This window comes from Hippopotamus amphibius, chromosome 1 (genome assembly GCF_030028045.1).
Source record: "Hippopotamus amphibius kiboko isolate mHipAmp2 chromosome 1, mHipAmp2.hap2, whole genome shotgun sequence".
Classification (NCBI taxonomy): Eukaryota; Metazoa; Chordata; class Mammalia; order Artiodactyla; family Hippopotamidae; genus Hippopotamus; species Hippopotamus amphibius.
Window position 1 is genome coordinate 41,630,820 of NC_080186.1, and position 25,716 is coordinate 41,656,535.

Consider the following 25,716-nt stretch of genomic DNA (forward strand, 5'->3'; position numbering starts at 1 on the left):
AGTCAGTGGAGACTTCCCAATGAGACAGACCAACCTTTAAGTACAAGACAAATGAGTACTACCCAAGAGGTCTACACTCCCCAGCACACACACACACACACACACACACACACACACACATACACGAACTTCCTTGTCAAAAATACCAGATGCAGTGCATTGGACTAACCAGAAGTGAGACAGATGTCAATCAGAGTCTTACACCACCACCCCTCCCACACACACACACACACTTAATAGATGTAGGTGTGGCCTTGCATAAGTCACTGTATTCCCTTGGACCCCCATTTTCTCAATATACAATAAAAAGATAAATCCTTACCCTACCTTCTTTGGATGGTGCTTGTGAGTTCAAATCAGGTGACACATAAAGACACTTGTAAACTAAAGCAACCTGTGAATGAGAGGAGCCCCTTCTATCTCATAACTCCTTTCCTCTTCTCTCCAAGGGTTCTACCACTGGGCCAACAAATAGACAAAGGGAGAAGAGTGGAGAGGAGTGGAAAAGTGGATTTCTGTCCTAGTTCAGGCCTCAGTACATAATTCCAAGGAGCAAGCAGGAGAAGGCAGAAGAATGGAATGGGAACTTACATTTATTAAGTACTGCTAGATGCCAGTCACTTTATGTTTGTTATCTCATTTAATCCTGACCTTGCCCCCAAAAGGTAACAGTGGCCCCATTCTTCAGATGAGGAAACCAAGGCTCATGGAGTTTAAAATGACTGACCTGAAGTCACACAGTTGGCAGGTGGCCAAGCTGTCTGTGTACCTGTGTCTGTTTGACCACATGCTGCTGCCAATTGGGATAGGAGAACTTCACAGAGAGGGTTCCCCACATTCTGCTGTTTCATCCTGCATTGTGAATGTGGCTGTGTAGGATGTATCCCAGTAAGCCTCAGAAATAGCTACAGTAATAATGCACTTTACTAACGCAGTTTTAGTGGTTCTGGAAGATTGTAAATGAAAGCCTTTAGTTTGATATTTGAAAATGTCAGGGTGGTTTCTGAGATTGTTTTAAAAATCAGGCCACTTTGATGATGTGCGACATGAGGAAATGGAAAGATCCACCAAGTTCTCATTCTAACTCTAGCTCTAGGGTTTGCAGTGGATCAAGCCATTCAGTGCCTCAGGTTGTTGTGCATAAAATGGGGATACACTGGTTCTTTCCACCTTACCGTGTGTCGTGATGTCAGATGAGCTGCTAATGTATCAGTAAGTCCTTAAAGTGCTACACCAATTCAGGCTATTACTGTAGTCACCTGGAAGATAGGACATTGTAAGCAGGGGATTTCTGAGGGTAAATACTAAAACCCCTGTGATAAGCTAGCTTTGCTTTCTAGTCTGCCTTCCAGATGTTTTGTTCAGTTATCTACGTAGATCTCAACAAAAGCTGATTACCTCTCTCAGACATCAGTGTGTAACTGTTATTAATGCTCAAGCTGATCAAATTACAATGCCACAGATCCTACTTGTGCTTTAATATTAGATTTTGGATTCCGGTCTATAATGAATGATTTTTCTCCATGCATTGGAAAAATTGGTTAGCAGAGTTCATAAGAAAGTTTAATTAGCAGGCTGTTTGTGAAAATAGCGGCTGTGAGTCATCGTTCAGAATGAACTAACATTTCTCAGGGTTGAATCTGTTCTTCTGTTCCTTGAGCAGCCACACAGGATCCTTGTGTTTGGGAAGCTGGTATCTGCATGCTGCCCACTTGAACTGCATCGTATAATAAACTAATGACAAAAACAGCAGATTTGAAAAGCCAGAGAGGAAGAGGAGGTGTAGGGTGTTTATATATTTGTGTATGTGTGTCTGTGTCTTCCAGGGGAATATCATGGACCTACTATAATCCAGGATTGTGCAAGGCAGGAGAGCCTAGTGATTAAGAGCTAGCTGCCTGTGTTTGCATCCCAACCTCACCACTTACTAGCTGTATAACAGGAAAATGTTTACTCTCTCTGTGCCTCGGTTTTCTCATTTGTAAAATAGGGATATTGACAGGATTATTGTGAGCATCAGTATATGTAAAACACTCAGAACAGCACCTGACATATATAATTCTCACATCAGTTCTGTGAGGTGTAGGTATTATTTGCCCTATTTAACAGGTGAGGAAACAGACTCAGAAAGCTTAAGTAACTTGCCCTAGGTCATGCAGCTTCTAAGTGGCAGAGCAAAGTTGAACCCATGTTTGTTTGACTCCAAAATCTCTATTTTTACCTACAATACTATACTGCCTCCCAGGTTCGTAGGCCTAGTTAGTTAAGTACAGATACTGTTCACGTGTGTGCCTGCATGTGTGTACCTAGAAGTGTGTGTTCCTGCTTGGGGTCCATATAGCCACACACAATTGTGTTTTGTTTTCCCCCTGGATCTTTGGTTCTCCTAGTGAAACTCCTTGAGTTCGTTGCATGCTGACTACTGATACATAGTGAACTAGAACCAGACTTGTACAATGTGTACTAACATGAAAATATATGCACAGATGTCTGACCCCCTCCCCACTGTGCATTTCTGTCCTATGTCTAGATTATCCCAGAAGCAAGTCTGTGTGATATCTTCTGAGAAACAGAATCATGGACTATCACAGTGAAAAGAGACCTTAGAAGTATTCTCTGGCTTGGTCTCCTTGTTTTCTGCTGGCCCCTCTGGTATCTTAGAAACTATAGCTCAGAGTTGGGGTCCACACCCCCAACCTTAGGGTAATTATATCTTGAGACAGTATTCAGTCCTGTTTGAAAGAGTAATGTTGATTTGGGAATCCCATCTAAAAGTCTTTCCCAAAGGTGTTTAACAGGTAATGTGTTTTTAAAAATAGGTTATGTGACCGCACAAGTTTGGGAAACTGAAGTAAACCAAGTTAGATGTTTCTTTTTATCACTACTTCTCTGCGTCTGTGCTAATGTGTGTTATAAATCTTAAAAAGAATGGTATATAATAAGGAGCATTACCCAAAGAAGGTTTTCTTCTGTAGCATCTTGTGGGCTGTATATTCTTAGCCAGGAGGGAGAAATGGAGCTCCATTAGGGATAAGTTTTTGGGTAGGGGAGAGAGTTTGAGCCAGTTACTACCTGATGACTTCGTTTCTTTTGTTTAGAAAGAGGTGGGGTCATCCACTGCATGTGGATGGGCAAGTGGAGGCCTTGGTGTCCCAGGAAAGTGTTACTGATTCCCAAGAGGAACAGAAAATGATGTCATATGGGTCCATCTCTCTAGCACCCAGCACAGTCACGTCACATACTAGGCATTTTTGTTGAAAATTATTGAGTATGTTCTGGAAATTATTTAAATTATGGGTTCGTTTGGTCTCCTGACTGTCAGGGTAACATTTCTTTTTCCATTGCCCAAAAGAGCTGAGCCATTAGAAGGTGTTTATACTTGGTAGTTTTCACGTACATCCCAGGCACTCCTTCATCTTCACTTCTCCCAGGTATTTGACTCAGTGTAATGAGGCTGGTCACACTTGCATGGTGCAACTTTTCCCCAAGAAGCCCTTAGCTTTTAAAAAAAAAATAACAAAAGAAGATGGCTTCCCTCCTCCATTCTTACTCTACAGACCCATTTCTGTGTGAGTTCTTTTGTTCTTGGGTTTTGATTTCTTTATGTTGTCTTATTTCTTACCTGTAAACTGAATGGTGAAGAAAAGGGGAAATACACTTTTCCTTCTTATTTCTTTCCTTTTTCATGCATCTAGGGAATGTCTTTCTTTTTTCACATTTGTTGGAGCCAAACTGAGCTTTCAGACCACGGTCATGAGCTTCCTGATGGTATTTTACTGTCAGTGAACTCCTTGATGATAGGGACGGGGAATTCCATACAGCTGTTAGTGGTAAGTCCAAGGCCAGAGAACCACAGACCCTTAGTTCAGGAAAGACACACTGGCAAAGGTTCTCAGACAAACTTCTTCTCCAACTCACATTTGACATACTGACTCATCTCTGCACAAAGTTATTTATCTCATATCCTTCATTAAGAGCCATGAATTTTCTTTTACTTCAAATAAAGGCAATTTTAATAGATTTATATTCAGTTAATATTTATGAAGCATTTCCCTTGTGCCAAGCCCTCTCACATAACTTATCTCAATTAATTTAAATCCCAACATGATATCAAGAGCCTCCAGCTGCCCTTTATAAGAATAGTGCCTGGTGGGAGTTTTGGAAGCCATTGTCTTAGTGCCTGAATATAGCAGTTCCTTTCACCCACAGATGTCTCACCCATAGACAATCTCATTTTGCCCAAAGGCTGATTACAGTGTATGTAATTAGTATTAACCTGATAACTTTTTCTACCTCTTCTTCCTTTGTTGCTAAACCCTTGTCTGACATCAGCTGCATTTCTGGAATCACTTGTTGGTTCACATCCATTCTAGGGGGAAAGTCTTGTCTGTCTGGTATTGAGACCTCTGTTTCATGTGAGAGTAAGCCAACCAAGAATTAAGAATTCTAGTTCATTTCTCTGGCTAGCTGGGAGTTTGCCAGATTCCTTCTCTTTTTGTTTTGGCCCTTGTTTTAAAATATTTAAATATGTGACTATTCTTTCCTATTTGTAAGAGTGTTCTGAACATAATTTGATGTAATGTTGTTTCTATTAAGAATCTTTTATTGCCCCAGGGTCATCAGTCTGAACACTTCTTTTTGTGTGATAAATGCTGAAGGTAAGATAGTTGTCACTGAGGTTTCTATTTTCCCTGGTACATGACCTAGGTTATTTTTTTCCTTTTGGTTTTTTTTTTTTAACTAAGTCTGAGTACTTGATACTAGCATTTTATCCTATGAATTGCCTTTCTTTCCTGAACAGACAGAAGAAAATTAAGGTTCAGATTAGTTAGGTTTTTTCACTTATTGAGGCTTATTATTAAAATGCATGTTTGAAGATCTGCCATTTGGAGCAACTTATTTTATAGAACAAACCAAAAGGGTAAGTTTAAAAAAAAAAAAACAACTCCTTTGAGAATTGGTTGGCTTTCTCTATGAACTAGTGTAGCTTTGTAACTGGTCCTTCCTGCTTTGGGGACTCCCAGAAATCATCATATATACTCAGAATTTCCATGTACCTTACCCCAGTAACAGAGGTATTGTTTTACATCTACTTGAACAGTTTGGTTGATATCGTCTCTGAAATCAGGAAACTCTGTTGGAAGCCTGTATGAGCTTTAGAGTTAGATGGACTTGTGTCTTGGGATCTGAGGCCTCTGGATGTGTCTTCTCAATGGTAAATGGCAGTGATCATGCCTAACTTGTAAGATTGTTTTAGGGAGCAGATGAGATGATATAAATAAAGTAGTTAGTTAGAATTTAAATATTCTCACTGAAAAAAAAAAGATAAATATATGTTAATTAACTAGATGGGAGGAATCCTTTCACAATATGTGTGTGTGTATATATATATATATATATGTCAAATCATCATGATGTACGCCTTTTTTTATTTTTTAAATTTTTATTTTATATCGGAGTATAGTTGATTAACAGTGATGTGTTAGTTACAGGTGTACAGCAAAGTGATTCAGTTATACCCATACAAGTACCCATTCTTTTTCAAATTCTTTTCCCATTTAGGTTAGTACAGAATATTGAGCCGAGTTCCCTGTGCTATACAGTAGGTCCTTGTTGGTTATCTATTTTAAATATAGTAGTGTGTATGATGTACACTTTAAATATCTTACAAGCTTATTTGTCAATTATACCTCAATAAAGCTGGAAAAAAAGAAATAAAGCACTCAGTACACATAGTAAGCACTCAAAAAATAAGTATTTTATTATTATCCATTTGCTTATTGAATTCATTCATTCATTCATTCAACTTTGATTTATTGAAAGCCTACTATGTGCCAGACATTTGTTGTACCAAAATTAATAAGACCCATATCCCCGCCTTAAGAAACTTAGGATCCATTGAGAAATACATTTAGTTCAACAAGTTTGTATTGAATGCCCACTGTGGACCAAGTGCTTTGCTTGTTATCATCTTGATATCACATGATGAGTTCTCAACTGGGAAATTACATCTGCTTAGGGAACCACAATGTAGCCTCTGGAAATAACCAAGTACTGACTCAATGTGATTTTAAATACTTTGGGAATTCAGAATAAGGAAGGCTGGATTCTGTTATTTTTAATAGTGTTTGTTGTTGGCAGAGAGCAGAGGCACTCAAAACTTCAGATGTCTAAATGATTCCTGCATCTGTGCCAGAGGTATGGGGAGATCTCATGTATACATCTGAGCACTCAACTTAGAATCAATATTGACTGTTCAGGTTGATATCAACAGCATTGGCCTCCTGGAAGTGATAGCTATAAACTGAATAGCAGTCTTTTCTCCTCAAGGGATAGATGCTCAAGCTGTCCCCTCCTCCTGGAATGCCCTTCTCTCTCTATTGCCTGGATATTTCCTATCAATCTTTTCAAATTAGTCTCAGCTCAGATATATCCTCCAGAAAACCCTCTCTCCTTCTCAGTGTCATAACACTTAGCCACAGTCTACTGTAGTTGTTGATTCACAGTTCCAATTTTCTTACCAGACCATGAACTGCTTGCTTCTTCCTTGGTCCTCTGTTGCCAAATCTGTAGAAGGGACTCAAAGATAATTGATAGTTAAGTCCTTTCCAAAACTGTCATTCTATGACCTACCAGATCCAATTTGACAGACACAGACAGTGTGGAAGATAGGAATGGGATACTTTGGGCTATATATTGGAATTAAATGGAAAGAATGAGGACTTGGAGATAGTACTAGAAAACTCAGGCTCTCAAAGTCTCAGACACACTGTGCTGTGTCAGGGCAGGTGTTTGACATACAAATGAGCACATATTCAAGAAACCAGGGCACAGCAGAAAGTTCAAAGTCTCTGGAGTCAGATGGATTTGGCTACTATTCTCTAGCTAAATAACCCTGGGTATGTTATTTCTCCTTTTGAGGCCTCAGTTTCCCCTTCTGTAAAACAAGGATGGAAATGCCTGCTTCAGAGGTTGTAAAGGCTTAAAATAATAATATATGTAAAGTTCTTAGCCCAGAGTAGGTGCTTAATAAATATTCTGTATTATCTTTATTTTCTGTTAGAAATCAGGATAAACTGTGAGCATGGGGTCTCAACTAAATATAATTTAGAATCATTGTGTCTTAGCCTTAGAAGGGATCTTATGAATTGATCTTGCTAACTGCTGCAACATCTCGTGATAAAATGTAGATCTGGCCTCTGTTTGCATAGTTTTAGTCTTGGGGCCCTTACTACCTCACAAGGCAGCCCGTATCCTTATAAAAGCATTGGTAGAAAGTTCTTCCTCTTATCAAGGCAAAAATCTACTCCCTAACTTTGTTCTGTTGCCTGAGCCTCATTCTCTCCCTTGGGACCCCACATAAGAAGTCTAGCCCTGCCTTCCCATGCAGCCTTTCAAGTATTGGAAGGGGCTTTGAGCCCCTCTAGAGTCTTCTCTCCTTCAAGATTAACGCCCGCACGTCTTTCAGATGTGTCTCATGGGATCTGGTTCCACAGCTCTTACCACCATCCTCTGGGAACTTAGCAGAGAACAAAAAATACTTGGTTTCTGCCATCAGTGAATTGATATTCAGATTGGGGGTGAAGGAATGAGACAAGTCACATGAAGGCAGGAAGAATTTCTTGGTCATTAGAGGCCCACTCATAGTATCTAGCACGTAGTAAGTGTCAGTTATGTGTGGAATTTGTGTGCCTATTGCATGTTATGTATTCAGTGTGAAAGAAAAGCATCAGAAACATTCTCCACCTTGAAGAGGTTGGGACCTCATGCAGGAGATAACATCCTCAGAGGCAGCGGTGTAAGGCAGTATCTACAGGGGTATGGGCGAAGAAAGGAAAGGAACCAGCATTGATTGGGCATCTGTTATACACCAGGCACTTTACATGCATCACCATTTTCTATACTCCTAATAACACCGTGTAAAAAGTCATATTAAGTCCATTTTACAGATGAGATTACTACAGCAAAAAGGGGCAAAGTAAGAATGGAAAATGTGGGGCTGAAAAGAAATAGCATATATTAAGAAATCCTGAGAGCTTTTCTATCAGAGCTTCCCTTCCCTGTGACTATGGGTTAGATGTGTAGTTTTCTCAGAAGCCAGGGTGTGGGAGGTTCATTTAACTTAGCCAGGGTCACACAGCAATTAGCTGAAGCTGCATTTGTTACCAGTCCCCAGTGTTGCCGATGATACTGGTACAGGGATCACACTTAGAGTAGCAAGACTTTAAAGCATACTTAATTTGAGGGAATTGTGTCAACTACCACAAGAAAATAAATCTTCTAATTAGTTGGCTCTACTAACATTGAGTTTACAGGAGAAAAGCCAAGACTCAGACTATCCATCACGTGTAAACACCCAGAGGTGGGATGGGAAGGAACAAAGCCATGGATGTTCTAGAATCTCAAAGTATCCCAGTCACTATGAAGAAGGGGAAGAGTCCCCAACACAAGGGGTATGCATCCCCTTGAGTTCTTGCCTGTTGGGAGACACTCTGCTGTGCCTTTGCACAGGGGCCAAACCCTGTGGAGAGAAGGCATGAGCGGGGAAGTCATACAGAGCTGGGTTCATTCAAATCCTAGCCTGGAAGCCTACTTCCTGGTTGACGTGGGGCAGGTTATTTAACATTTCTTAGGCTCACTTTCCTCATCTTCACAGTGAGCCTGATGGTACCCATTTCACACAGGATTAAATTAGGTAATTTTAGTAAGCCATTTAGCAGGGTGCCTGGCACAAAGTAGGCACTGAGTAAATTGTAGCTTCTGTGCATCCACATGTTAATATAGTTACTCCTCACTGTTGATCCTTGATTGTGAGGATAAGGGATTATCCCTGTTTTTCCAGATAATGCAACAGTCTGGCGAAGCTTGCATAAATTAACCAAGGATATACAACAAGTACTGTTTGGGGCCACACATACACATGTACATGCAATTATAGCCTCAGAGCTCTCTGACCCTCTTTAGGGTGTGTTGAGGTAGATTTCAAGGCAGTGGACAACAGGGAAAGTCATCTCAGGACTGGTAGGGAAGGAGCCCTAGGATTGGGAGTTGGCTGCAGTTCACCCAGCATGTGGATTACTGCCGTGCAGGTGATCCTGAGGTGACTGGGGATTTTATCATGTGCTTTGAGAACAGAATTTCAGCCTGAGCTATGGGTTCTAACGTCCACAAAAATTCCTTACTCAACTCAGAAGGTTTTATAAACAGCAGCTACCCATCTGGCTTGCCCCCCTGGGGGCTTTGCAGATGAGGGGAGTAGCTGTTACGTTTCTGGAGAACGACGGTTTTTGAAGAAAGAAAGAGCAATGTGTGCAGGTTGGCAGTGCAGAAATGCTGAGGTTCCTTCAGGTCATCCCTGCGAGGGGACAGCTTCTCTGCTGCTGCCATCAGCCATGAGGATGTCACATTTAGAGTCCTGCTGTCACAACCCCCAGGACCCCAAAGGCCAGGGAAAACACTTCTATCCAGAATGACTGGGAAATGAGGGGTTATAATCAGCTATGATGGTGACACTTCCTAGAGTCTGAATACAATAAAAGTGCTTAGCACAAACTATTGAAGACAATTTACTTTTTTCTCAGGTGGTTCAAAGAAACCTCAGAGGTATTTCAGGGCCTCAGAATAGTTGTCAAAAACACTTTAGTTCCAGTGGAGTAACTGTGGTTATGGCAAAGAGGACTGGATTTTGGAGTCAAAAGATCTATACCAGGGGGTGAGCAAACTATGACCCAAAGGCCAAACTGAGCCCACTGCCTGTTTTTCCAAATAAAGTTTTGACACTCAGCTGCGCTCATTAGTTTACAGACTGTACATGGCTGCCTTCACGCTACAATGGCAGTTGTAGTCATGACAGACCGGAGGACCCACCAATCCTAAACCATTTACTGTCTCACCCTAAACATGAAACAGTGTGCAAACCCCAGATCTAGACTCAATTTCAGCTCTTCAGAGATAGTTGAGCAAATCGCTGTTCTCTCGGAGCTTCAGTTTCCACATCTGTAAATGATGATTGTCTCTCCCACAGGGTTGTTGTAAGAATCAAATGTGACAGAATGGGTGGGAAAGCACTTTGCAAACTCAGATATCTATGGAAACGTGGGCTGGGATGGTTTTTATTGTTTACCTGATCTGTGCTGGAGGGGAACCCACCAGGACATTTTCTGTTTGTGCTTTGTTTTCCAGTCTCTGGTGTCAGCTTGTTGTCCTGTTCTCCGTTCTTCACAAATACAAATGAATTCCCCAGGTGCCCCTCTCATTCTCCTCTCCCCACAAACGTAAACACCTTCTGGTCATATGCTTCCAGCAATGGAGAATTAGTACAAACATATGCATTCATTCTTTCCCTTATCAAATATTGGTTGAGTACCTACTGTGTTGAAGTATGCAGACTTTACAAACTAGTTCTTACAGGGAAAAGTGTTTGGTTTCTAAGGGAAGAAGTTAGGTATAGAAATTATTATGACAGAAGAGAGATATTGCCACATCGTAGTACGAGGACACGTTGTGTCTTTGTGTGTGTACGTGCACATGTGCACAGTTTAAAAAATAGAAATATTCAGGTTCAGATTTAAGAAAAGCTTGTTAAAAACAAGAATCTGTTTAATCTAAAATACACTGAAGCGCCTTAAAAATGTAGCCATTATGTATAACAGTTTTCCCTTGGAAACTACATTCTAATTTTAAGTTTCTATCTCAACTGCCAGGAATGCCTTTCTTGCCCATTCATGGTCACTGGTGCCTCTCACCCAAGCCTGCTGGTCAGGACTGTTAAGGACTGGTCACAAGTAAGCATTGTAGACCACCTGCACATCAAGGAGCAGGCACTCACTGTAGTTTCTAAATATTGGAGGTAGTCTTCATTTTATAATATTTTATCTTTTCTTCAATGATTTTGTTTTTTCTTTATTGATGATTCAATGAACATAACTTCAATGATTTAATTTTTTTGTTTAACTTACTATCAAAATAAGCTCATAAACTGGGAGCAAAAATCAAGTTTGTTTTAATTTTCTGTTCTGAAAGTTCTGTCACCATACCTGTATGGTCAAATCTTGCTACCACTGATAGAGGGAGACGATGAAGTTATTTGGGAAAAAGAAGAAAAACCTTATCTATTTCTGGGAGGCAGTTATACACACTTAGCTCTAGGCTCCAGACTGGGTCCCCTGGGCCTTCCCAGCATGGTGGCTCTCTTAGTCCTCATGTCAGTAGTGTTGGTATTCTTTGTGAATATGTTTCTTCCATATTTTGCTATGTTCTGTGTACAATTTAAATACGGGAATGCAAATCCAAAACCCATCACCAATATATGGCCACCAAAATTAAAACATAAAATTCTTCCTCATTTTTCTCTCCCCTACTACTAAAACAGTTTCTGAAAGAAATGAGGTTTGGGTTTTTATATTTTCTACCTAGGGACTTAATCCTCTCTAGAGTGTTTTAAAAGAATATGCTTAGCTCTGTTGAGTATTTTTTATCAGACTTGGCTGTATTCCTTCTCTGATGTCAAAAGAAGCACGTAAAGAAGCCTGTTCATGAACTAGGCTAACCACAGGTAATTTTATTGTGCTGCCAGTTTATCTCATGTCTTTCAATTCACAGGCAAGTCTTTCCACCTCTCTCCTCCTCCTATTCAGTGCAGTGTCCTGTTTTAGAGTTTGCAGTTCATTATTTTATATCAAGGAGAATCTCTGATCTTTTATCCCTTTCTGAAGCAGTGTTCATCTAGTTTTTAGTTTTCCTCAAAGCATCGTCATTCTTGATGTGAAATGCAGTCTCTCTCTAAACCTAGAGCAGGTGATGATAACACGGTTGTGCTAATCACAGTCAGGTACTAAGGTGATGGTAGGTTTGGGGCTATACAGGCAGATGGGTAGATATGGCGTTTCTTACCGGGCAGGAGTCTTTCCTTCACTTGACCTTCAGAACCTTCCCAGAATCTGAGTGTGTTTTCCTTCCTGCTGAAGCAAAGTTCTAAAATAAAGATAAAATGTAGAGTGTAAAAGTCATAGCCACTATATATGTATTTAAGATTTCCATGAATATATGAATAATTGGAAAGAAAGATAGTATATCAGGGAACATGTACCACTGGTAGGCACGATAAATTCTTCCACATATATTCCATCAGTACAATGAGTCATGAATTGCTTGCAGTTAAGCAGTGAGTGTTTTGTCTATATTTTCCATATTTCATTTTAATTTTATACAAATTAAATTTAGTCGGATAGATTGACTCTGTCTGACCTGTTTCCTAGAATTGGTACCTAAGTTTTGTCATTGAGATTATTGCTTTAAAAAATGCCCTTCAAAGCCCCTCAACTTGGTGTGTGACTGTTTAAAAGAAATAACCGGAAGAATATTTTACAGCAATTTTTAAGGCTTCTCTTATATACAAGGTAAATAGGACTGATAGATTTGCATGATGAAAATAGATTTAATTAAGTGAATTTAGCTAGGCTTGATGAGGTGAAGCTGAATTTAGGATGAATGATATTTTTAAACCGATGAATTCGTCTCATGTATTTTTGGATTTGCAAAAAGTTTTCTCAGAACATGTGTCAGGGTCTTGTAATTCACATACACCTCTTTCTCTGACTCTTACTCCCCTGTGGGTGTGTGTGTTTGTGTGTGCGCACGCGCACACACCACTCATACACACACACTGCTCACACACCACACATAACACAGTGAAACAGAAAGAGAAGGGCCCCGGTAGCTACAGCGTGCTCAGCATTCTCTCCCCCTTCTTCGGTTACTCATTCTGGCTGGGGAAGGGCATGTCTGGTGAAGTTTGCCCCTGTCTTTCCTGTTCTAACCCTGTTATTCTAAAACAGAAGGAATATCCTAACATTGTCATTTGGGGTTTTCCGTTTTGAGGACAAAAATGCAATTGAGTTTCTTCCTGATTCTCTTTACTTCCACCCTATAAAGAATAACAAAGTCACCCATTTTCTGATCCGGAACCCAACTTGTTTTCCCAGGTTGCCTCCTACAACCAACACAAACACAGACATTTACCAGCAAAACAGAAGCTGTTGGAAAGATTTTTTGGCTGCTGAAATGGGCTCCTGTCACCAGGACATGGCAGACTTTTTGCTGTATTGTCTCCCAGCCCTGGCCCTAGTACTCCAAAGAGAGCTTTATGTAATCAGTCTTTCCTGACATGTGACGTCCTGTCATTTTTCTCCCCTTGGCTCTGCTGCCGCCCACAAATCAATAACATTGCCTGGGAAGTTCAAGCTGGTTTTGCAGCCACCCTAAGCTCTGTATTTCTTAAAGGGTATGTCGGAAAATGTGAAGTTTCCTAATGATATTTCTGGCTGATGACACATGGCAGAGCTGATGGACTATTTATAATCAGTGGCACGATCGCAAGCACATTATTTTTATTTCACTTGGGGGGAGTCCTGTCACTTGCCACCTCTCTTTTCAGACAAGTTGATGCCATCTTCACCTAAACTAGCTAAATCCTCTTTGAAGAGTGCATTTGCACTTTCCTCTTTGTGTTAGGAGCTCCCTAGTTCTTTCCAATAGACCCCCCCCCCCTTTTTATTGTTCTTAGGCTGGGGGGATGATGAGGGCAGTGAATGATTTGTAGCAGTCGCTTTAAATTCTGGCCATGCCTTCACTATAAATGTCTCCAGTCTTTGCTGCTCAGATCTTGCTACAGTCCTCTGAGTGTGGCATGTGGGCATGGCATGACTGAGGCACCAGACACAGCGACTGCATCCAGCGCTTGCCCCGATTTTACAGGACTAAGCATAGCAGGGCAGTCTTTTGTTGAGCAGCTACTATGTTCTAGGTAGGCATTTCATACTCAATATCTCATTAACTCTCTCAAACCTGTCTGTGGCAAGTGCTGTTATCTGCAGAGAGGAAATGTGGAGGGAAAACAGGAGATAAAGTGAATTCTCTTCAGAGTCACGCAGCTGATAGGAAAAGTCTCAAGACTCCAGTTCAGATCGCTTCTAACAAACCATACCTGCTCGCTTTCCACTACCCTGCCCTGCCTCTTCCCAATTAAGTGGACACTTGTGTGTATGTGGGTGTGGATGTGCAGGAGCACTTACCCATCCCCAGCTGCAGCAGCACCTGTGAGTTTAAAGGCTGACCAGAGTGAGAGATAGAAGAACTAGAAACTTCTCAACCTGGGAGTAAACCCTGATGTAAAAGGAACTATATACTAGAGGGTTTTGACGCACTGCAATGGAAAGTGTTACCTCTATAAAGATAATGAGCTTTCTCTCTCTCTCTCTCTCTCTCTCTCTCTCTCTTTTAAAAACTGTTTCCACAGGACAGAGTTTAGGGTATGGATTCGTTAACTATATTGATCCAAAGGATGCAGAGAAAGCCATCAACACTTTAAATGGACTCAGACTCCAGACCAAAACCATAAAGGTAAGAGGCTATACGCTAGCTCCTTATTTGGGAAGCACTGGTTAAACTTCATTCCTTTGGTCTAATAAATCCAGGCTGTGAGGGAGCTGGCAGTGGCGTTCTTTATTTATTCAAAGGACAGTTACCACCCACTGTACTAAGTGAGGGATGCAGATCATTACAGAGGAGGTGAGGGCTGAGTAAAGGGAGGAGACCACAAAGCTGTGGGACCTCCAATCCAGAGAGCAGGTAAGATGCCAGGGATGACTACCCCCATTAAGGACACTGTGAGCTCAAGCCTGCAAGGATGGTCAGAGGAGAGCCAAGGGAAGAGGGAACAGCACATGCAAAGCTGTGAAAATGTATATAAACATTGTGAGTGGGGAACAGCATATAGAACACTATGGCCTAAGGCTGAGGGGGGAGATGATGAAAAGATGAGGCTAGGAGGTGGGCAGGGGCCTCACATGCCAGGCCAAGCAGCTTGGCTTTACCTACAGGTGAAGAGGACCTTCCTAAACAAGACTTGAAAAGGAAAAATCAGTTATGAAGAAACTCGCTGGTGTAATAGGGACAGGTACTATAACATCTGGGAACATAGAAAAGGAATAACAGAAAAAGCAACATGCTAGCAATCCCCAAATAATCAGACTGGTAGATAGTGTCTCAGGAGGGGTTAAGTCAAAAAAGAAAAACAGTTACCCAGAGCCTGCTCCTCCAGGCGGAGGTTTCTGTGGCTGGATTGTCACTCTCTGGGTTCACGCTTCACCTTTGGGGATCCTTCAGGAGGCAGTGCTGTTTGCTTTCCGCCCCCACCCCCTGACCGCCAGTGGTGGTCTCCTGGATGGAGCCTGCCTCCTCCTCAGCCTCCCTTTCCCTTCTTCCTCCACCTCCAGGCAGCATCCTGTTTGGGGGCAGCTGCCAGCCGATTAATGAGTCCCATCCTTCATAGCCTATTAAACCACAGGGAGGTGTCTCCTGGGCGCTCTTATCCTCACGACAGCAGGTCTGACGCAAAGTAGGACAAAAGAGAAACCTCTCCCAGAATGGAAATCTATAGATGGCACCAGCTCTCAGTGTCTGAAAACACAAAACCAGAACTTTTTAGTTCAGCAGAGCTACTTTTCCAACATCCAGACTGACAGGAGGCTACTGGTATAAGATACTTTTAGCTGAGAGGTAATCAAAACAAAAACGAAACAGAAACCTTCACTTTTTGGAATGTATTATGTGGTTCTCTTTCTCTTTCTTTTCTTTTCTACTTCTTTCTTTCTTCCTTTTCTTTTTTTTCTCTCTCTCCTCTCTCCCTCTTTCTTTCTTTCTTTCTTTCTTTCTTTCTTTCCTTCTTTCTTTCTTTCTTTCTTTCTTTCTTTCCTTCCTTCCTTCCTTCCTTCCTTCTTTCTTTCTTTCTTTCTTTCTTTCTTTCAAGCTCTTTATTGGAGTATAATTGCTTTACACTGTTGTGCCAGTTTCTGCTGTACAACAAAGTGAATCAGCTGTATTTATACATATTCTCTTTCCTCTTTCTTTCTTTTCTTTCTTTCTTTCTTTCTTTCTTTCTTTCTTTCTTTCTTCCTTTCTCTTTCCCTCTACCTTCCCTCCCTCCCTTCTCCTTTCTTTCCTTCCTTCCTTGCTTCCTTCTTTCCTTTCTTTTAACCCACTTTAATTTTGCAGTTCAGTTTAGCTTACTTCTAAAGAGGATCACTTTCCTGATCTCATATAGTCTGTGCTTCGCAGAGACCACAAAATGGGCTTGATGCAGGTTGCCTCAGTCTCAGCTTCATCCCTGTGAGTTCTCTAAGGGGGGAGTAACCGAGAGTTGTTTAATTATGGGGTAGTCCTCTGAGAGGCAGGAGCACTAATTCCTTTCAAAGGAAAAACATATCTATTTTCAGTGCTTTTGAGATGGGATGCTCTTGTCACCCGATCCTTCCATGAGGCCACATCAGGTAGAGAGCTGTATTTGTGGGTTTGATTGATTTTCTGTGCTATCCAGTTCAGCATTAGAATGTCAGACATTTGCTCTTCCCTTGATGTTCTTCCCTAACCTTGAACTGAGAAAGATCCTTTTCTTTCCTCTACAGTTTTCTTAAAACCCAAACTTCCCCAAGAGCTTAGGGTCAAATTCTCAGCCATCCACTCTGCTTTTTTAAAATGAAGTATTCCATGAAGCCATTGGGGATTCCCAAGAGGCTGAGTGGACCCAGCATTTCTGATCTCAGAGTGCTCCCCAAGCCCATGATGCCATCAGAAGCCATGCTTTGTCTCAGTGGATCTTAGAGACAAGGAACACTGGTTATTTTCTTTCTGTGAAGAACCAGTCTGCCTCCTCCTCTTCTCTGTATCTCTCTCCCCACCCCCTCACCCACCGTGTGCTCACCCCGCATCAAAATGCTGCCAACGCATTTGCACCCAGCAGTAACGTGGGCTTCCGAGGCACTGTAGGATTCAAAATGCATGATGCCACGGCTGAATCAATAATTTCCATTCTCTACGACGAATGAAAATTTAATGTGCAAACCTGGGGATTTCAGCCCTTTCATTAAAGCAGTTTATTTGCCATACTAAAAATTAAGTGATAGATTTGAGTGATAGGTTCCTTTATTAACTTTTCTTCCCTTTCCTAAAGGGACACAGTGTTTAAGGTAAAAATCATATTAAAGGGAGGGAAAAAAAGCAAACCCTTTTCGTGTGCTGTTAATAGTCTCATCATTTATTAATTTTTTAAAATTGCTTTTCTGCCTTTCAGTCCACTATTTACTTCTGCTTCAGTTTACTTTGATAAGTGACTTGAGATTTATCCCTTTGGTCTGACTCCCATAAAGGAATAGATAACTTGCCTACCAGGAAAAAACAAGTATCTTCTTTAGAAGCATGCATCATAGAGATCTCCTCAGAACCATGTAGTACATGTTTGTAAACTTTGGTCAAGTCTGTCCCTCCTTTTGATTCATGCAAAACACACGACTTGAAATGTAATGTACAACATAGATGCAGGCAAATCAAGAGTGAATTCCTAAGCTTTGAAGGTTAATGATGAACAGCTAGGTTCAGGGATAGTTCTAGAAAGCCCTGAAGGAGTAGTGGAGACTGTAGTGAGCTGGAGAGCACTAGAAAGGGCAGCTATTCTTCAGCTACTGCTGATTATTTAAACCCAGATCGTTGTCAGATCTTCCACTTATTCAATAGAAACCAAAATCTAGATATTTTATGCCGAATCTCCCAATGTTTAAAGGTTGAAAACCAACTCAAAAATTTTTAGAGCATTATGTAGGCAAGCCAAACAAAACTTAAGAGTTGACTTGTGGAGAAGCAGTTTGCAGCCTCTGAACTCAAATTTAAATACACAAATACTATTTTGCGTGTTGAAAGTGAATGATTCATTATTAGGCTGCTAGTAGAAGGTGCCCACAAATGATGGTTCCCTGTTAACAAATGTTCATTTCGCCTTTATTAAGGGGGATGTAATGTGACTGTGTGTGAATCCCGAGGACATGTGGAGGGCAAGACCAGGCCTCTGTCCTCAAGGAGAATATAATCTTGGCATAGACACAGCATCAAAGCAGAGAAAAAGAATGCTTCGCTAAATAAGCCCCTCTAAGTAGTGTGGATGACTGCAGATAACTTGCCTATCTGGAAAAAAACAAATATCTTCATTGGAAGCATGCATTACAGAGATCTCCTTTGAAGCATCTAGTACATGTTTGCAAACATGTGACTGCAGAGGAATTGTTCTTTGGATTGTAACTTCTTTAGTGGGAGAAAGTGGCCAGGTTCCCACCCCGCTTGGAGACCAGGCTCAGAGATGAAGTGACTTGTCCAAAGACACACAAGTGGCCAGCAACTGAGCTGAGATAGCATCCAAAGGTGCTGTGAAGGATTCTTCCAGAAGAGGAGCTGCTTAATATGTGAGCATGAACTTGAAAGGAGATAATAATAATAATGATAGCAACGAAACCTTATATTGAGTATTTGCTCTGTGTCCAACAGTATTCTAACCCCTTTGCGCGTTTAATAACATTTAACCCTTGAAGTTTCCTTAGGGCTAGATGCTTTACACACATCAGCTCTTATTCTTAAATATTGATTCTCTCCTTTATACAAATGAGGAAACTGAGGCCCAAAGAGTTTAAGAGACTTATCCAGGATCACACAGTTAGTAAGTGAGCTTTGGAGTAAGAAAAAAATGTTTTAAAAATAACTCTGGCAATAGGTCATCAGTGTTGGGATGTCACACCGCCTGCTTGCTCAGCAGCACATGCATTCTATGAGTGTGTGGGTGTGCATTTGCTTCTGCACACACACAGGTTATACTCCCTAGCGAGGGAAGGAGATATAAAAAGCAAACAGATGAATTGCACGGCTCCTCCAGTTTCTTCAGTAAACAGACTTGTAGTTCAGAGCTTCTGCCTTCAATCAGGAGACAGACCTGACTTCAGATCATTTCTTCTCAGACCCCTGCTTTCCAGGCCCTGGGCTAGGTCTTAGGACTTAGGTGACTTAGAGATGGCAGTGCCTGGAGATTCTTCCATCCATGTGTGTCAGAGAGGCATGGGGTATGGACCATGGGCTTACAATGACTAGCCTGCCAAAGACCCCAAACTGGGTCTTTTCTCACCATTTCAGCTGGAAACCCATTGGAGATTATCTGCCCTGTTTAGGGCCTTGGAAATGCTGTTTAGCTTCTCACACTCCCCCACCCCCGTTTGTCTCCAACAGAGACCACTTTAGACCCTGAGAAGCACTGAGCAAAATAGCTGTGGATTCTGGAAAATGATTCCTAGTACTCCTAGGCCCCACGGTGTATGCCCATCCGAGCCTTGAACCTCTGCAGGGATTTTAGAAGAGCCGCTTCTGAATTTACCCTGTAATTCCAGCCTCTCACTAAGAAGCACTCTGTTGAATGCAGTTGCAGTGGTCCAGCTCTGTGTTGCATTAATTAGAAACAAAGAAAAGTAGATGGTTCTGTGATAGCTTCAAAAGAGGGATATGTTTATCAAAACTTTGGATTGATGTACAAGTTACACTGAGAGCCTTTAGTAAAAAGTGATCCAAAATGGAATTTGAGGATTTAGAATCCGAAACCTTTCAGAGTAGTGGGACACCTCTTTGGATTCTGACCTGAGTTTGAGGAGGATTAGAGAAGCCTTTCCTGCTCTGCCTCTGGAACCTCCTCTCTCCTGGGAGGCACAAACATGCAAAGAAGCACCTCTAATGCAGTGAGATGGGGGTGGCCACGGGGCTGCAGGGGTTCCCACTTGATTGGGGTAGAGGAAGAGCCAGAGTAGGGAGCTGTGCAAGGTTTGAGCAGGAGAGGGATCTGGTCAAAGTAAAGCTCCGAGAAGGTTCATCTGGCAAGGGTGGGTCACTTGGGATATCTGAGGAATGGAACCAGGGGCTTGCAGGCGACTGTGGTAGGTTTTTGTCAGCCCTAGACATCGGTTTTCATCAGCTCTATTAGGAGCTTTTTTACTCATTTTAAAAGCGAAACATGCTTATTTATAAATAATTTGGAAAATTCATTATCATATAATGAAGGCAATGTCAGCTATTTCCCAACTCTATGCTGTTAACATTTTTATGTATTTCCTTCCTTTTCTCATTGTATTACATTTACAAATGATTTTGTGGCTTTTCTTTTCCTAATCATTGCATTAAGCTATTACTCAAATTATAAAAATGTGACTTTAAAGAAAGCATTCCTAGAGCACAGCTCTTGTGCAAACTGGAGGTGTGAGTGATTTCAGGATTAGGTCGGGATGAGGAGACAAAAAGGCTGTTGCTGCCACTGTGACTGAACCCAGGAGGGTTGGCACTCGGTCAGGAGAGGGGGTGAGAGAGGAAGAAAGAAGCTTTATCATAAGGCAACAGCCTGGTTCCAGAGGGAGCAGGGCTGGAGGAGGGGAAGGTGTGTGAGTGAAAGCTTTTCAGAAGGAGAAAAAGCCCTCCCTTCTCTGGGAAGGAGAGCAGCTCCTTTATTTCAGCCTCTTCTGCTCTGATGCTGCTTAGAGCATTTCTCCACTTTCGCTTTATTCTTCTAATAGCACTAACAGGGCCTCCGGGGGATCTTTCCACACTTGAGTTTTGCAGGTTCCCGTTTGCTCCTCCTGCTTCTTTCTCTTGCCAGAGGTCATCAGGGAGCCTTACCTCCCTCTCTCCGCCTGCAATCTACCTGCCTTGCTAAAGGCCTCCATTCCGCTGAGGCATCTTTTCTTTGCACTCGGCATAAGCAATTATTTCTCCTATCACTGCTCTTAATGCTTCCTGGAGAGTTAGCAGATCATTTTTTACTGACGGATATCACCCCACCCAGAAATGATAGACTACCTCACTCAGTCTCATTAATAATAAAAAGGCATTTTCTCTCTTCCCCCATGATGGCTGTAGTCAAAGCCAGTGTTGGAAGTGCTTCCATGCCAACATCAGCAGGGACGGCTGGATCACTGAATCCCTAAGGAGTGAAGAGAGGGGGTGGCAACACCAGTGGAAATGGGAGACCCGTTTACCCCAGTTGTACCAGGCACTTTCTCTCCTGTGAGAGATTCTGTTCCGCTGCTTTGCTTCCTAGCACCCTGTTAACTTCCTTTGAGCCAATAATTTCAGATACGGGGTAGGAGTTTGAGAGATGGGAAATACAGTTCCCTTACTCTCTACGCAGTGAGGCTCATATGTTCCTAGTATCTTAGAGGTCATCCACAACATCCTGTGTCTGGGTTACAAAAGAAAATTGGGCAGGTGCAAGTTACAAGAACATCTAAGTTTTCAGAAGTAAATGGAATGAGGCTTGGGGGCTTTAGCTGTCTGCAAATGTAAAGATACCACAGTGTGATGTGAACTGCTAAAAAAAAAAAATTCATCACACCTCAGCTGTCTTAGGAGAATTGCGAACTCCAGATCCCAGGAAACAGTGGTCCTTTCTTGTCCACTCTGGTCAACCCATCCCTGATGTCTTGTGTCCAATTCTCAGCTCCAAATTTTGAAAAGACCAGATGCTCTAAGAGTTGTCCAGAGGCAAATGAGGAAGACGGCCAAATGGTGCTGCACTCACATATTCATCCCACAGTGGTTGCTTTTCCATTCTCTAGAGGGAAAAAAAGTGACTCTGAAACTCAATTCCATACGTCAAGAATCTGGGAAAAGAATCTATGTGTCTATCATTTGCCTTGGGTGGTGGTGAGTCCCTGATTATCAGAGATATTCAAATGGAATCATTAGGGATGACTTAGAAGGATTCCTATACCAGACTGGAGTCTGACTAAATGATCCTAAAGGTCCCTTCTAGCTCTGAGATGCTATAACTCTGTGTTGTTTATAGGTCTCGAGCTATTCTGTCTAGTAGCCACTTGCCACATATGGCTGTTTACATTTGAATTTAAATTAATTAAAATTAAAATTAAATGAAAAATTCAGTTCCTCAGTCACACTAGGCACTTTTGAAGTACTCAGTAGCCACACGTAGTTGGTGGCTACCATGTTGGACAGCACAGATCTAGAACGTTTTCTTGATCCCAGAAATTTCTGTTGGATAATGCTGGCCTAGAACATCAGTGGCCCTTGGGAATAAAGGATCACTTCTCCATGGTTACTGTGAAGCCCCAGAGCAAATCAGCTGGTCTATCAAAGGTCATAGAGCCACATGCCTCTCCCCTTCCCCCTTGCTGTCCATTCAAAAGAGCTCTGAGTTCAGATGGAGAGTCAGGTCCAGCTCCATTAAAAACTACTAGGATGACCTTGGACAACTTAGTTTATTTCTTTGGACTTATTTCCTCATCTGCAGAATGGTTCCTTCCAACTTTAACAGTCTAACTAATAAAATATTATAGCATGATCTTTCCAGATTGGTAACTTTCCAGGATAAGTAGCAGTTTGTGCCAAGTACAAGGCTTCTATTTCACTGTCCACCGTAGCCTGGCATAGTGGAAAGATCCCAGAACTTAGTCATATCCAACTTTGTCTTAGTTCAGCTATGTGACATTGGACAAGTACTTGACCTCACTGAGCCAGAGTTTGTCATCTGGAAAATGGAACTAATAATATCTCACTTATAGGTAACCCTGGCTTATCGTGGATTGCTCGAGTAATGCTCCGCAGAATGAAGATGATAGTGAATAAGGTTATCCCTAAGGTTAAAATTACATGTGGAGGAGGGAAGACTTTTTCCCATCTATTGTTTCAGAGATACATAAAGAATGAATCTGAGTCTTACTTTGTATAGTGGAAAGTATCATGGAGCTTCCAAGTGGCCACAGCAGAGTCAGGAGTTGCAGTTTAGTGAGGAGACTTGATATCTTAAACCCCGAGTGTGAGACCAGTTCTTCCACGAGCCAGGCCACGAAACCTTTAGCACATCTCTCCCTTCTGGAGGTCACTAGACAGACAGCAAGGTCCTCTTACCAAGTAATCCCCCTTGATAATCAGATGGACTTCTTAAAAGAAGTTGTAAGGCACATGAATTCTATCATCACATCGTTTTTTAAAAGAATTATTTATCCAGCCTACTGTGTGCCAGATACTCTCATGATATTCTTGGATACACTTCATATCCATGGCTCCCTCTAGCTCCTTCTCCATATCAGAGTCAGTTCCTGGGAAAGGAGCTAAAATGCATTACATACAGTATATTATACCTTTTGTTTCAATTCAGAAAACGTAATTGTACTCCTGCCCTATGTAAGGCTTTGAGACTAGATGCCACAGAGGGTCTGCAAAGACCATCAGAATGCTCTGCAAAGACCATGACAATGCTCAGACTGTCTGGCCAGATGAGGTGTTAACACAAATGGCTGTGATGGGAGGCAGGGTGTAATAGCTGCTGCCACTGAAATGTGTATCATCTATAGAGTCCAAGGAGAGAGCAGTCATTTGTGCCTGGGCTTCATGGAGGAGACGGCATTCAGGCTGGGCCTGGAAGGGTAAGCAGGAGTTCATCTTGCCAGATAGCAAGAACAGAGACATTTTGTTTGAATTGAGGTGTAGGGTGCTTAGAGGGGTTAGCAGGAGATGAGAGGTTGGGCCAGATCCCAAAGGGCATTGGATGCTCAGGTAAGGGATTTGGCTTCCATCATAAGGTGCTGGAGAAACACTGAAGGTTTTGGGAGCAAGAAGTAGCACAATCAGAACTCATTAGAAACATTACCGGACTTCCTAGGTGGCGCAGTGGTTAAGAGTCCACCTGCCAATGCAGGGGACACGGGTTCGAGCCCTGCTCTGGGAAGATTCCACATGCCACAGAGCAGCTAGGCCTGTGTGCCACAACTGTTGAGCCTGTGCTCTAGAGCCCGTGAGCCACAACTATTGAGCTCATGTGCAACAACTACTGAAACCCATGCGCCTAGAGCCCCTAGAGCCCATGTTCTGCAATGGGAGAAGCCACTACAATGAGGAGACCACGCACCACAATGAAGAGTAGCCCCCGCTCGCACCAACAAGAGAAAGCCCGTGTGCAGCAAGGAAGACCCAACGCAGCCAATAAATAAAATTAAAATAAAAAGAGAGAAACATTACCATCAGGTCTTGCCCCTGATAAAAGAATATCATATCAATCATATATCATGTATCTTGTGGTTGGTGGGGGAAGATGATGAGTGGGGCCACATAAGCAGACACCCGTCCTGCCTGTGGGCAGGGCTGCAGCCACAGGCACAGGGGCAAGCTGATCCTCACAATCAAAACTGTTGCTTCTAGGACCCAGCCGGGTTCTTTCTTCTCTCCCAGCTCCTGGAGGTAGAATCGGAAGTCCCAGGGAGGGTTTGCTCCTAGAAGGCCCTGGAAGCACCAGAGCCTGTTCTCTGCTGCCATCCTCCTGGTCTCTTTGGGATGAATGTCCCCAGGGATCTGTATGCTCTGAGGAGTTTCTGCTCACTCAGAGAGTACTGTGTTACAACAGACTGGGGGAAATCTGCAGCCTATTCTGAAATGAGTGTGTCTCCTCTGCTAGACTAATAGTCCTACGTGTCAGGGACTGCTTTATTCATCTCTGTGCCCCCAGTTTCTGGCATAAGGCCTAAGTACATAGCAATTGTATCAAAGCCACTATTTATTGAGCACTTACTGTGTGCCAGGCATAGTGCCTAAGAATCGTACATGCATTAGCTTGTTTAATACTCTAATAGCTCTATTAGAAAGCTTCTAAACTAGGTTATTCAAGTGATATAGCTCAGAAAGTATAAGTGACTACCTCAAGCCTTACAATTTATAGCTAATAAGTGATTAGGATTTAAATCTACATCTCTCTAACCCCAAAACCCTTGCTCTTAACCCCTGTCTCCATTCCAGAATAGATGCTCCATTTCAGTTAAAGTAACAGAAATGAGAAACTCCTTGGAGTGACCTGTCTCAAAATACAGTTGCCTGATGCTCTATCACCTATCAGTGAGACCCACAAGATAAGGGGAGATGAGGACAGAAAGGATTCTGGCTCCCAGTGTGTGGAGCCAGAATAGAAACAGGAGAAGGTTGGAATTTACAGAGGAGACAGGTTTGAACTCAGCAGAAGGAAGAACTTTCCAATGATCAGTGATGGCCAGTGATGGTGTAGGATGTCTCGTAAGGTAGTGAGCTTCCTGTCTTTGGAAATGTGTAAGGTGGATGGCCAACTGTCTTACATCCTGCCCTGAACTTTTGAGGTCACTTCCAGCATCAAGTTATATGAAACAGATTTCAAGGATAATGCTTTCTGCTGAGATCACCAGTGTCACCTGTCATCCTTATTTCCACTTACCATGAACTATAGTTGTGGAGGTTAGCAGTTGTGAATAGAATGCCTAGCTCATGAAAACATCCAGTTAATGGTAGAGATCCTTATAATTGAAAAGGGCCCAACAAATGACACCCCTGTTTTCTGCATCCAAGTTTTAAGCCAAATGAGAGAGAAGATTAAAAGAAAGGAAAACTTATGGAATCCTAAGTTCTTGATTACTGATTAAGGCCCAGGTGGATTCCATGGACACAACAGGCTTCCTAACGTGGAACCCCACACTTTGACAGACTGACATACTATGTCACAGGTGCTCTGAGCCCCATAGGTCTCCGCACATGAGAGCATAGCCAGCTCCCATAGAACTTCCAGCCTGGAGTAGAAAATGGTCTTCCGGCTGGCATCTGGCTCCCAGGAGGGAGGAAGCAGGCAGTGTCTGAGGCTTACATGCTCATTTCCTTTATCAAAACCTATTCAGAGCCATCGCTCCATTTCCCTGGAGAAGAGGGGGTGCGGGGGTACGAAGACACCTGGAATGTTCCTCCAGGGGGCATCCTCGACATGGAAGGAAACTCTGGGAGTGGAAAACGAGGCTCCCCGTGTCAGGAACAGCCCTCTGTATTACACTCTCCACTTGTTTG

At 42.3% G+C, this 25,716-nt stretch overlaps 1 protein-coding gene across 2 annotated transcripts in view; it reads left to right on the plus strand.

Moving 5' to 3' along the window:
* Positions 1-25,716, plus strand: part of ELAVL4 (ELAV like RNA binding protein 4) — an 85,898-nt gene that overhangs the window by 46,158 nt on the left and 14,024 nt on the right. For both annotated transcript variants that reach the window (XM_057744671.1, XM_057744676.1), the window contains exon 3: positions 14,297-14,400. In XM_057744671.1, the coding sequence (XP_057600654.1) occupies positions 14,297-14,400 (104 nt within the window). The remainder of the gene's footprint in view (positions 1-14,296; positions 14,401-25,716) is intronic.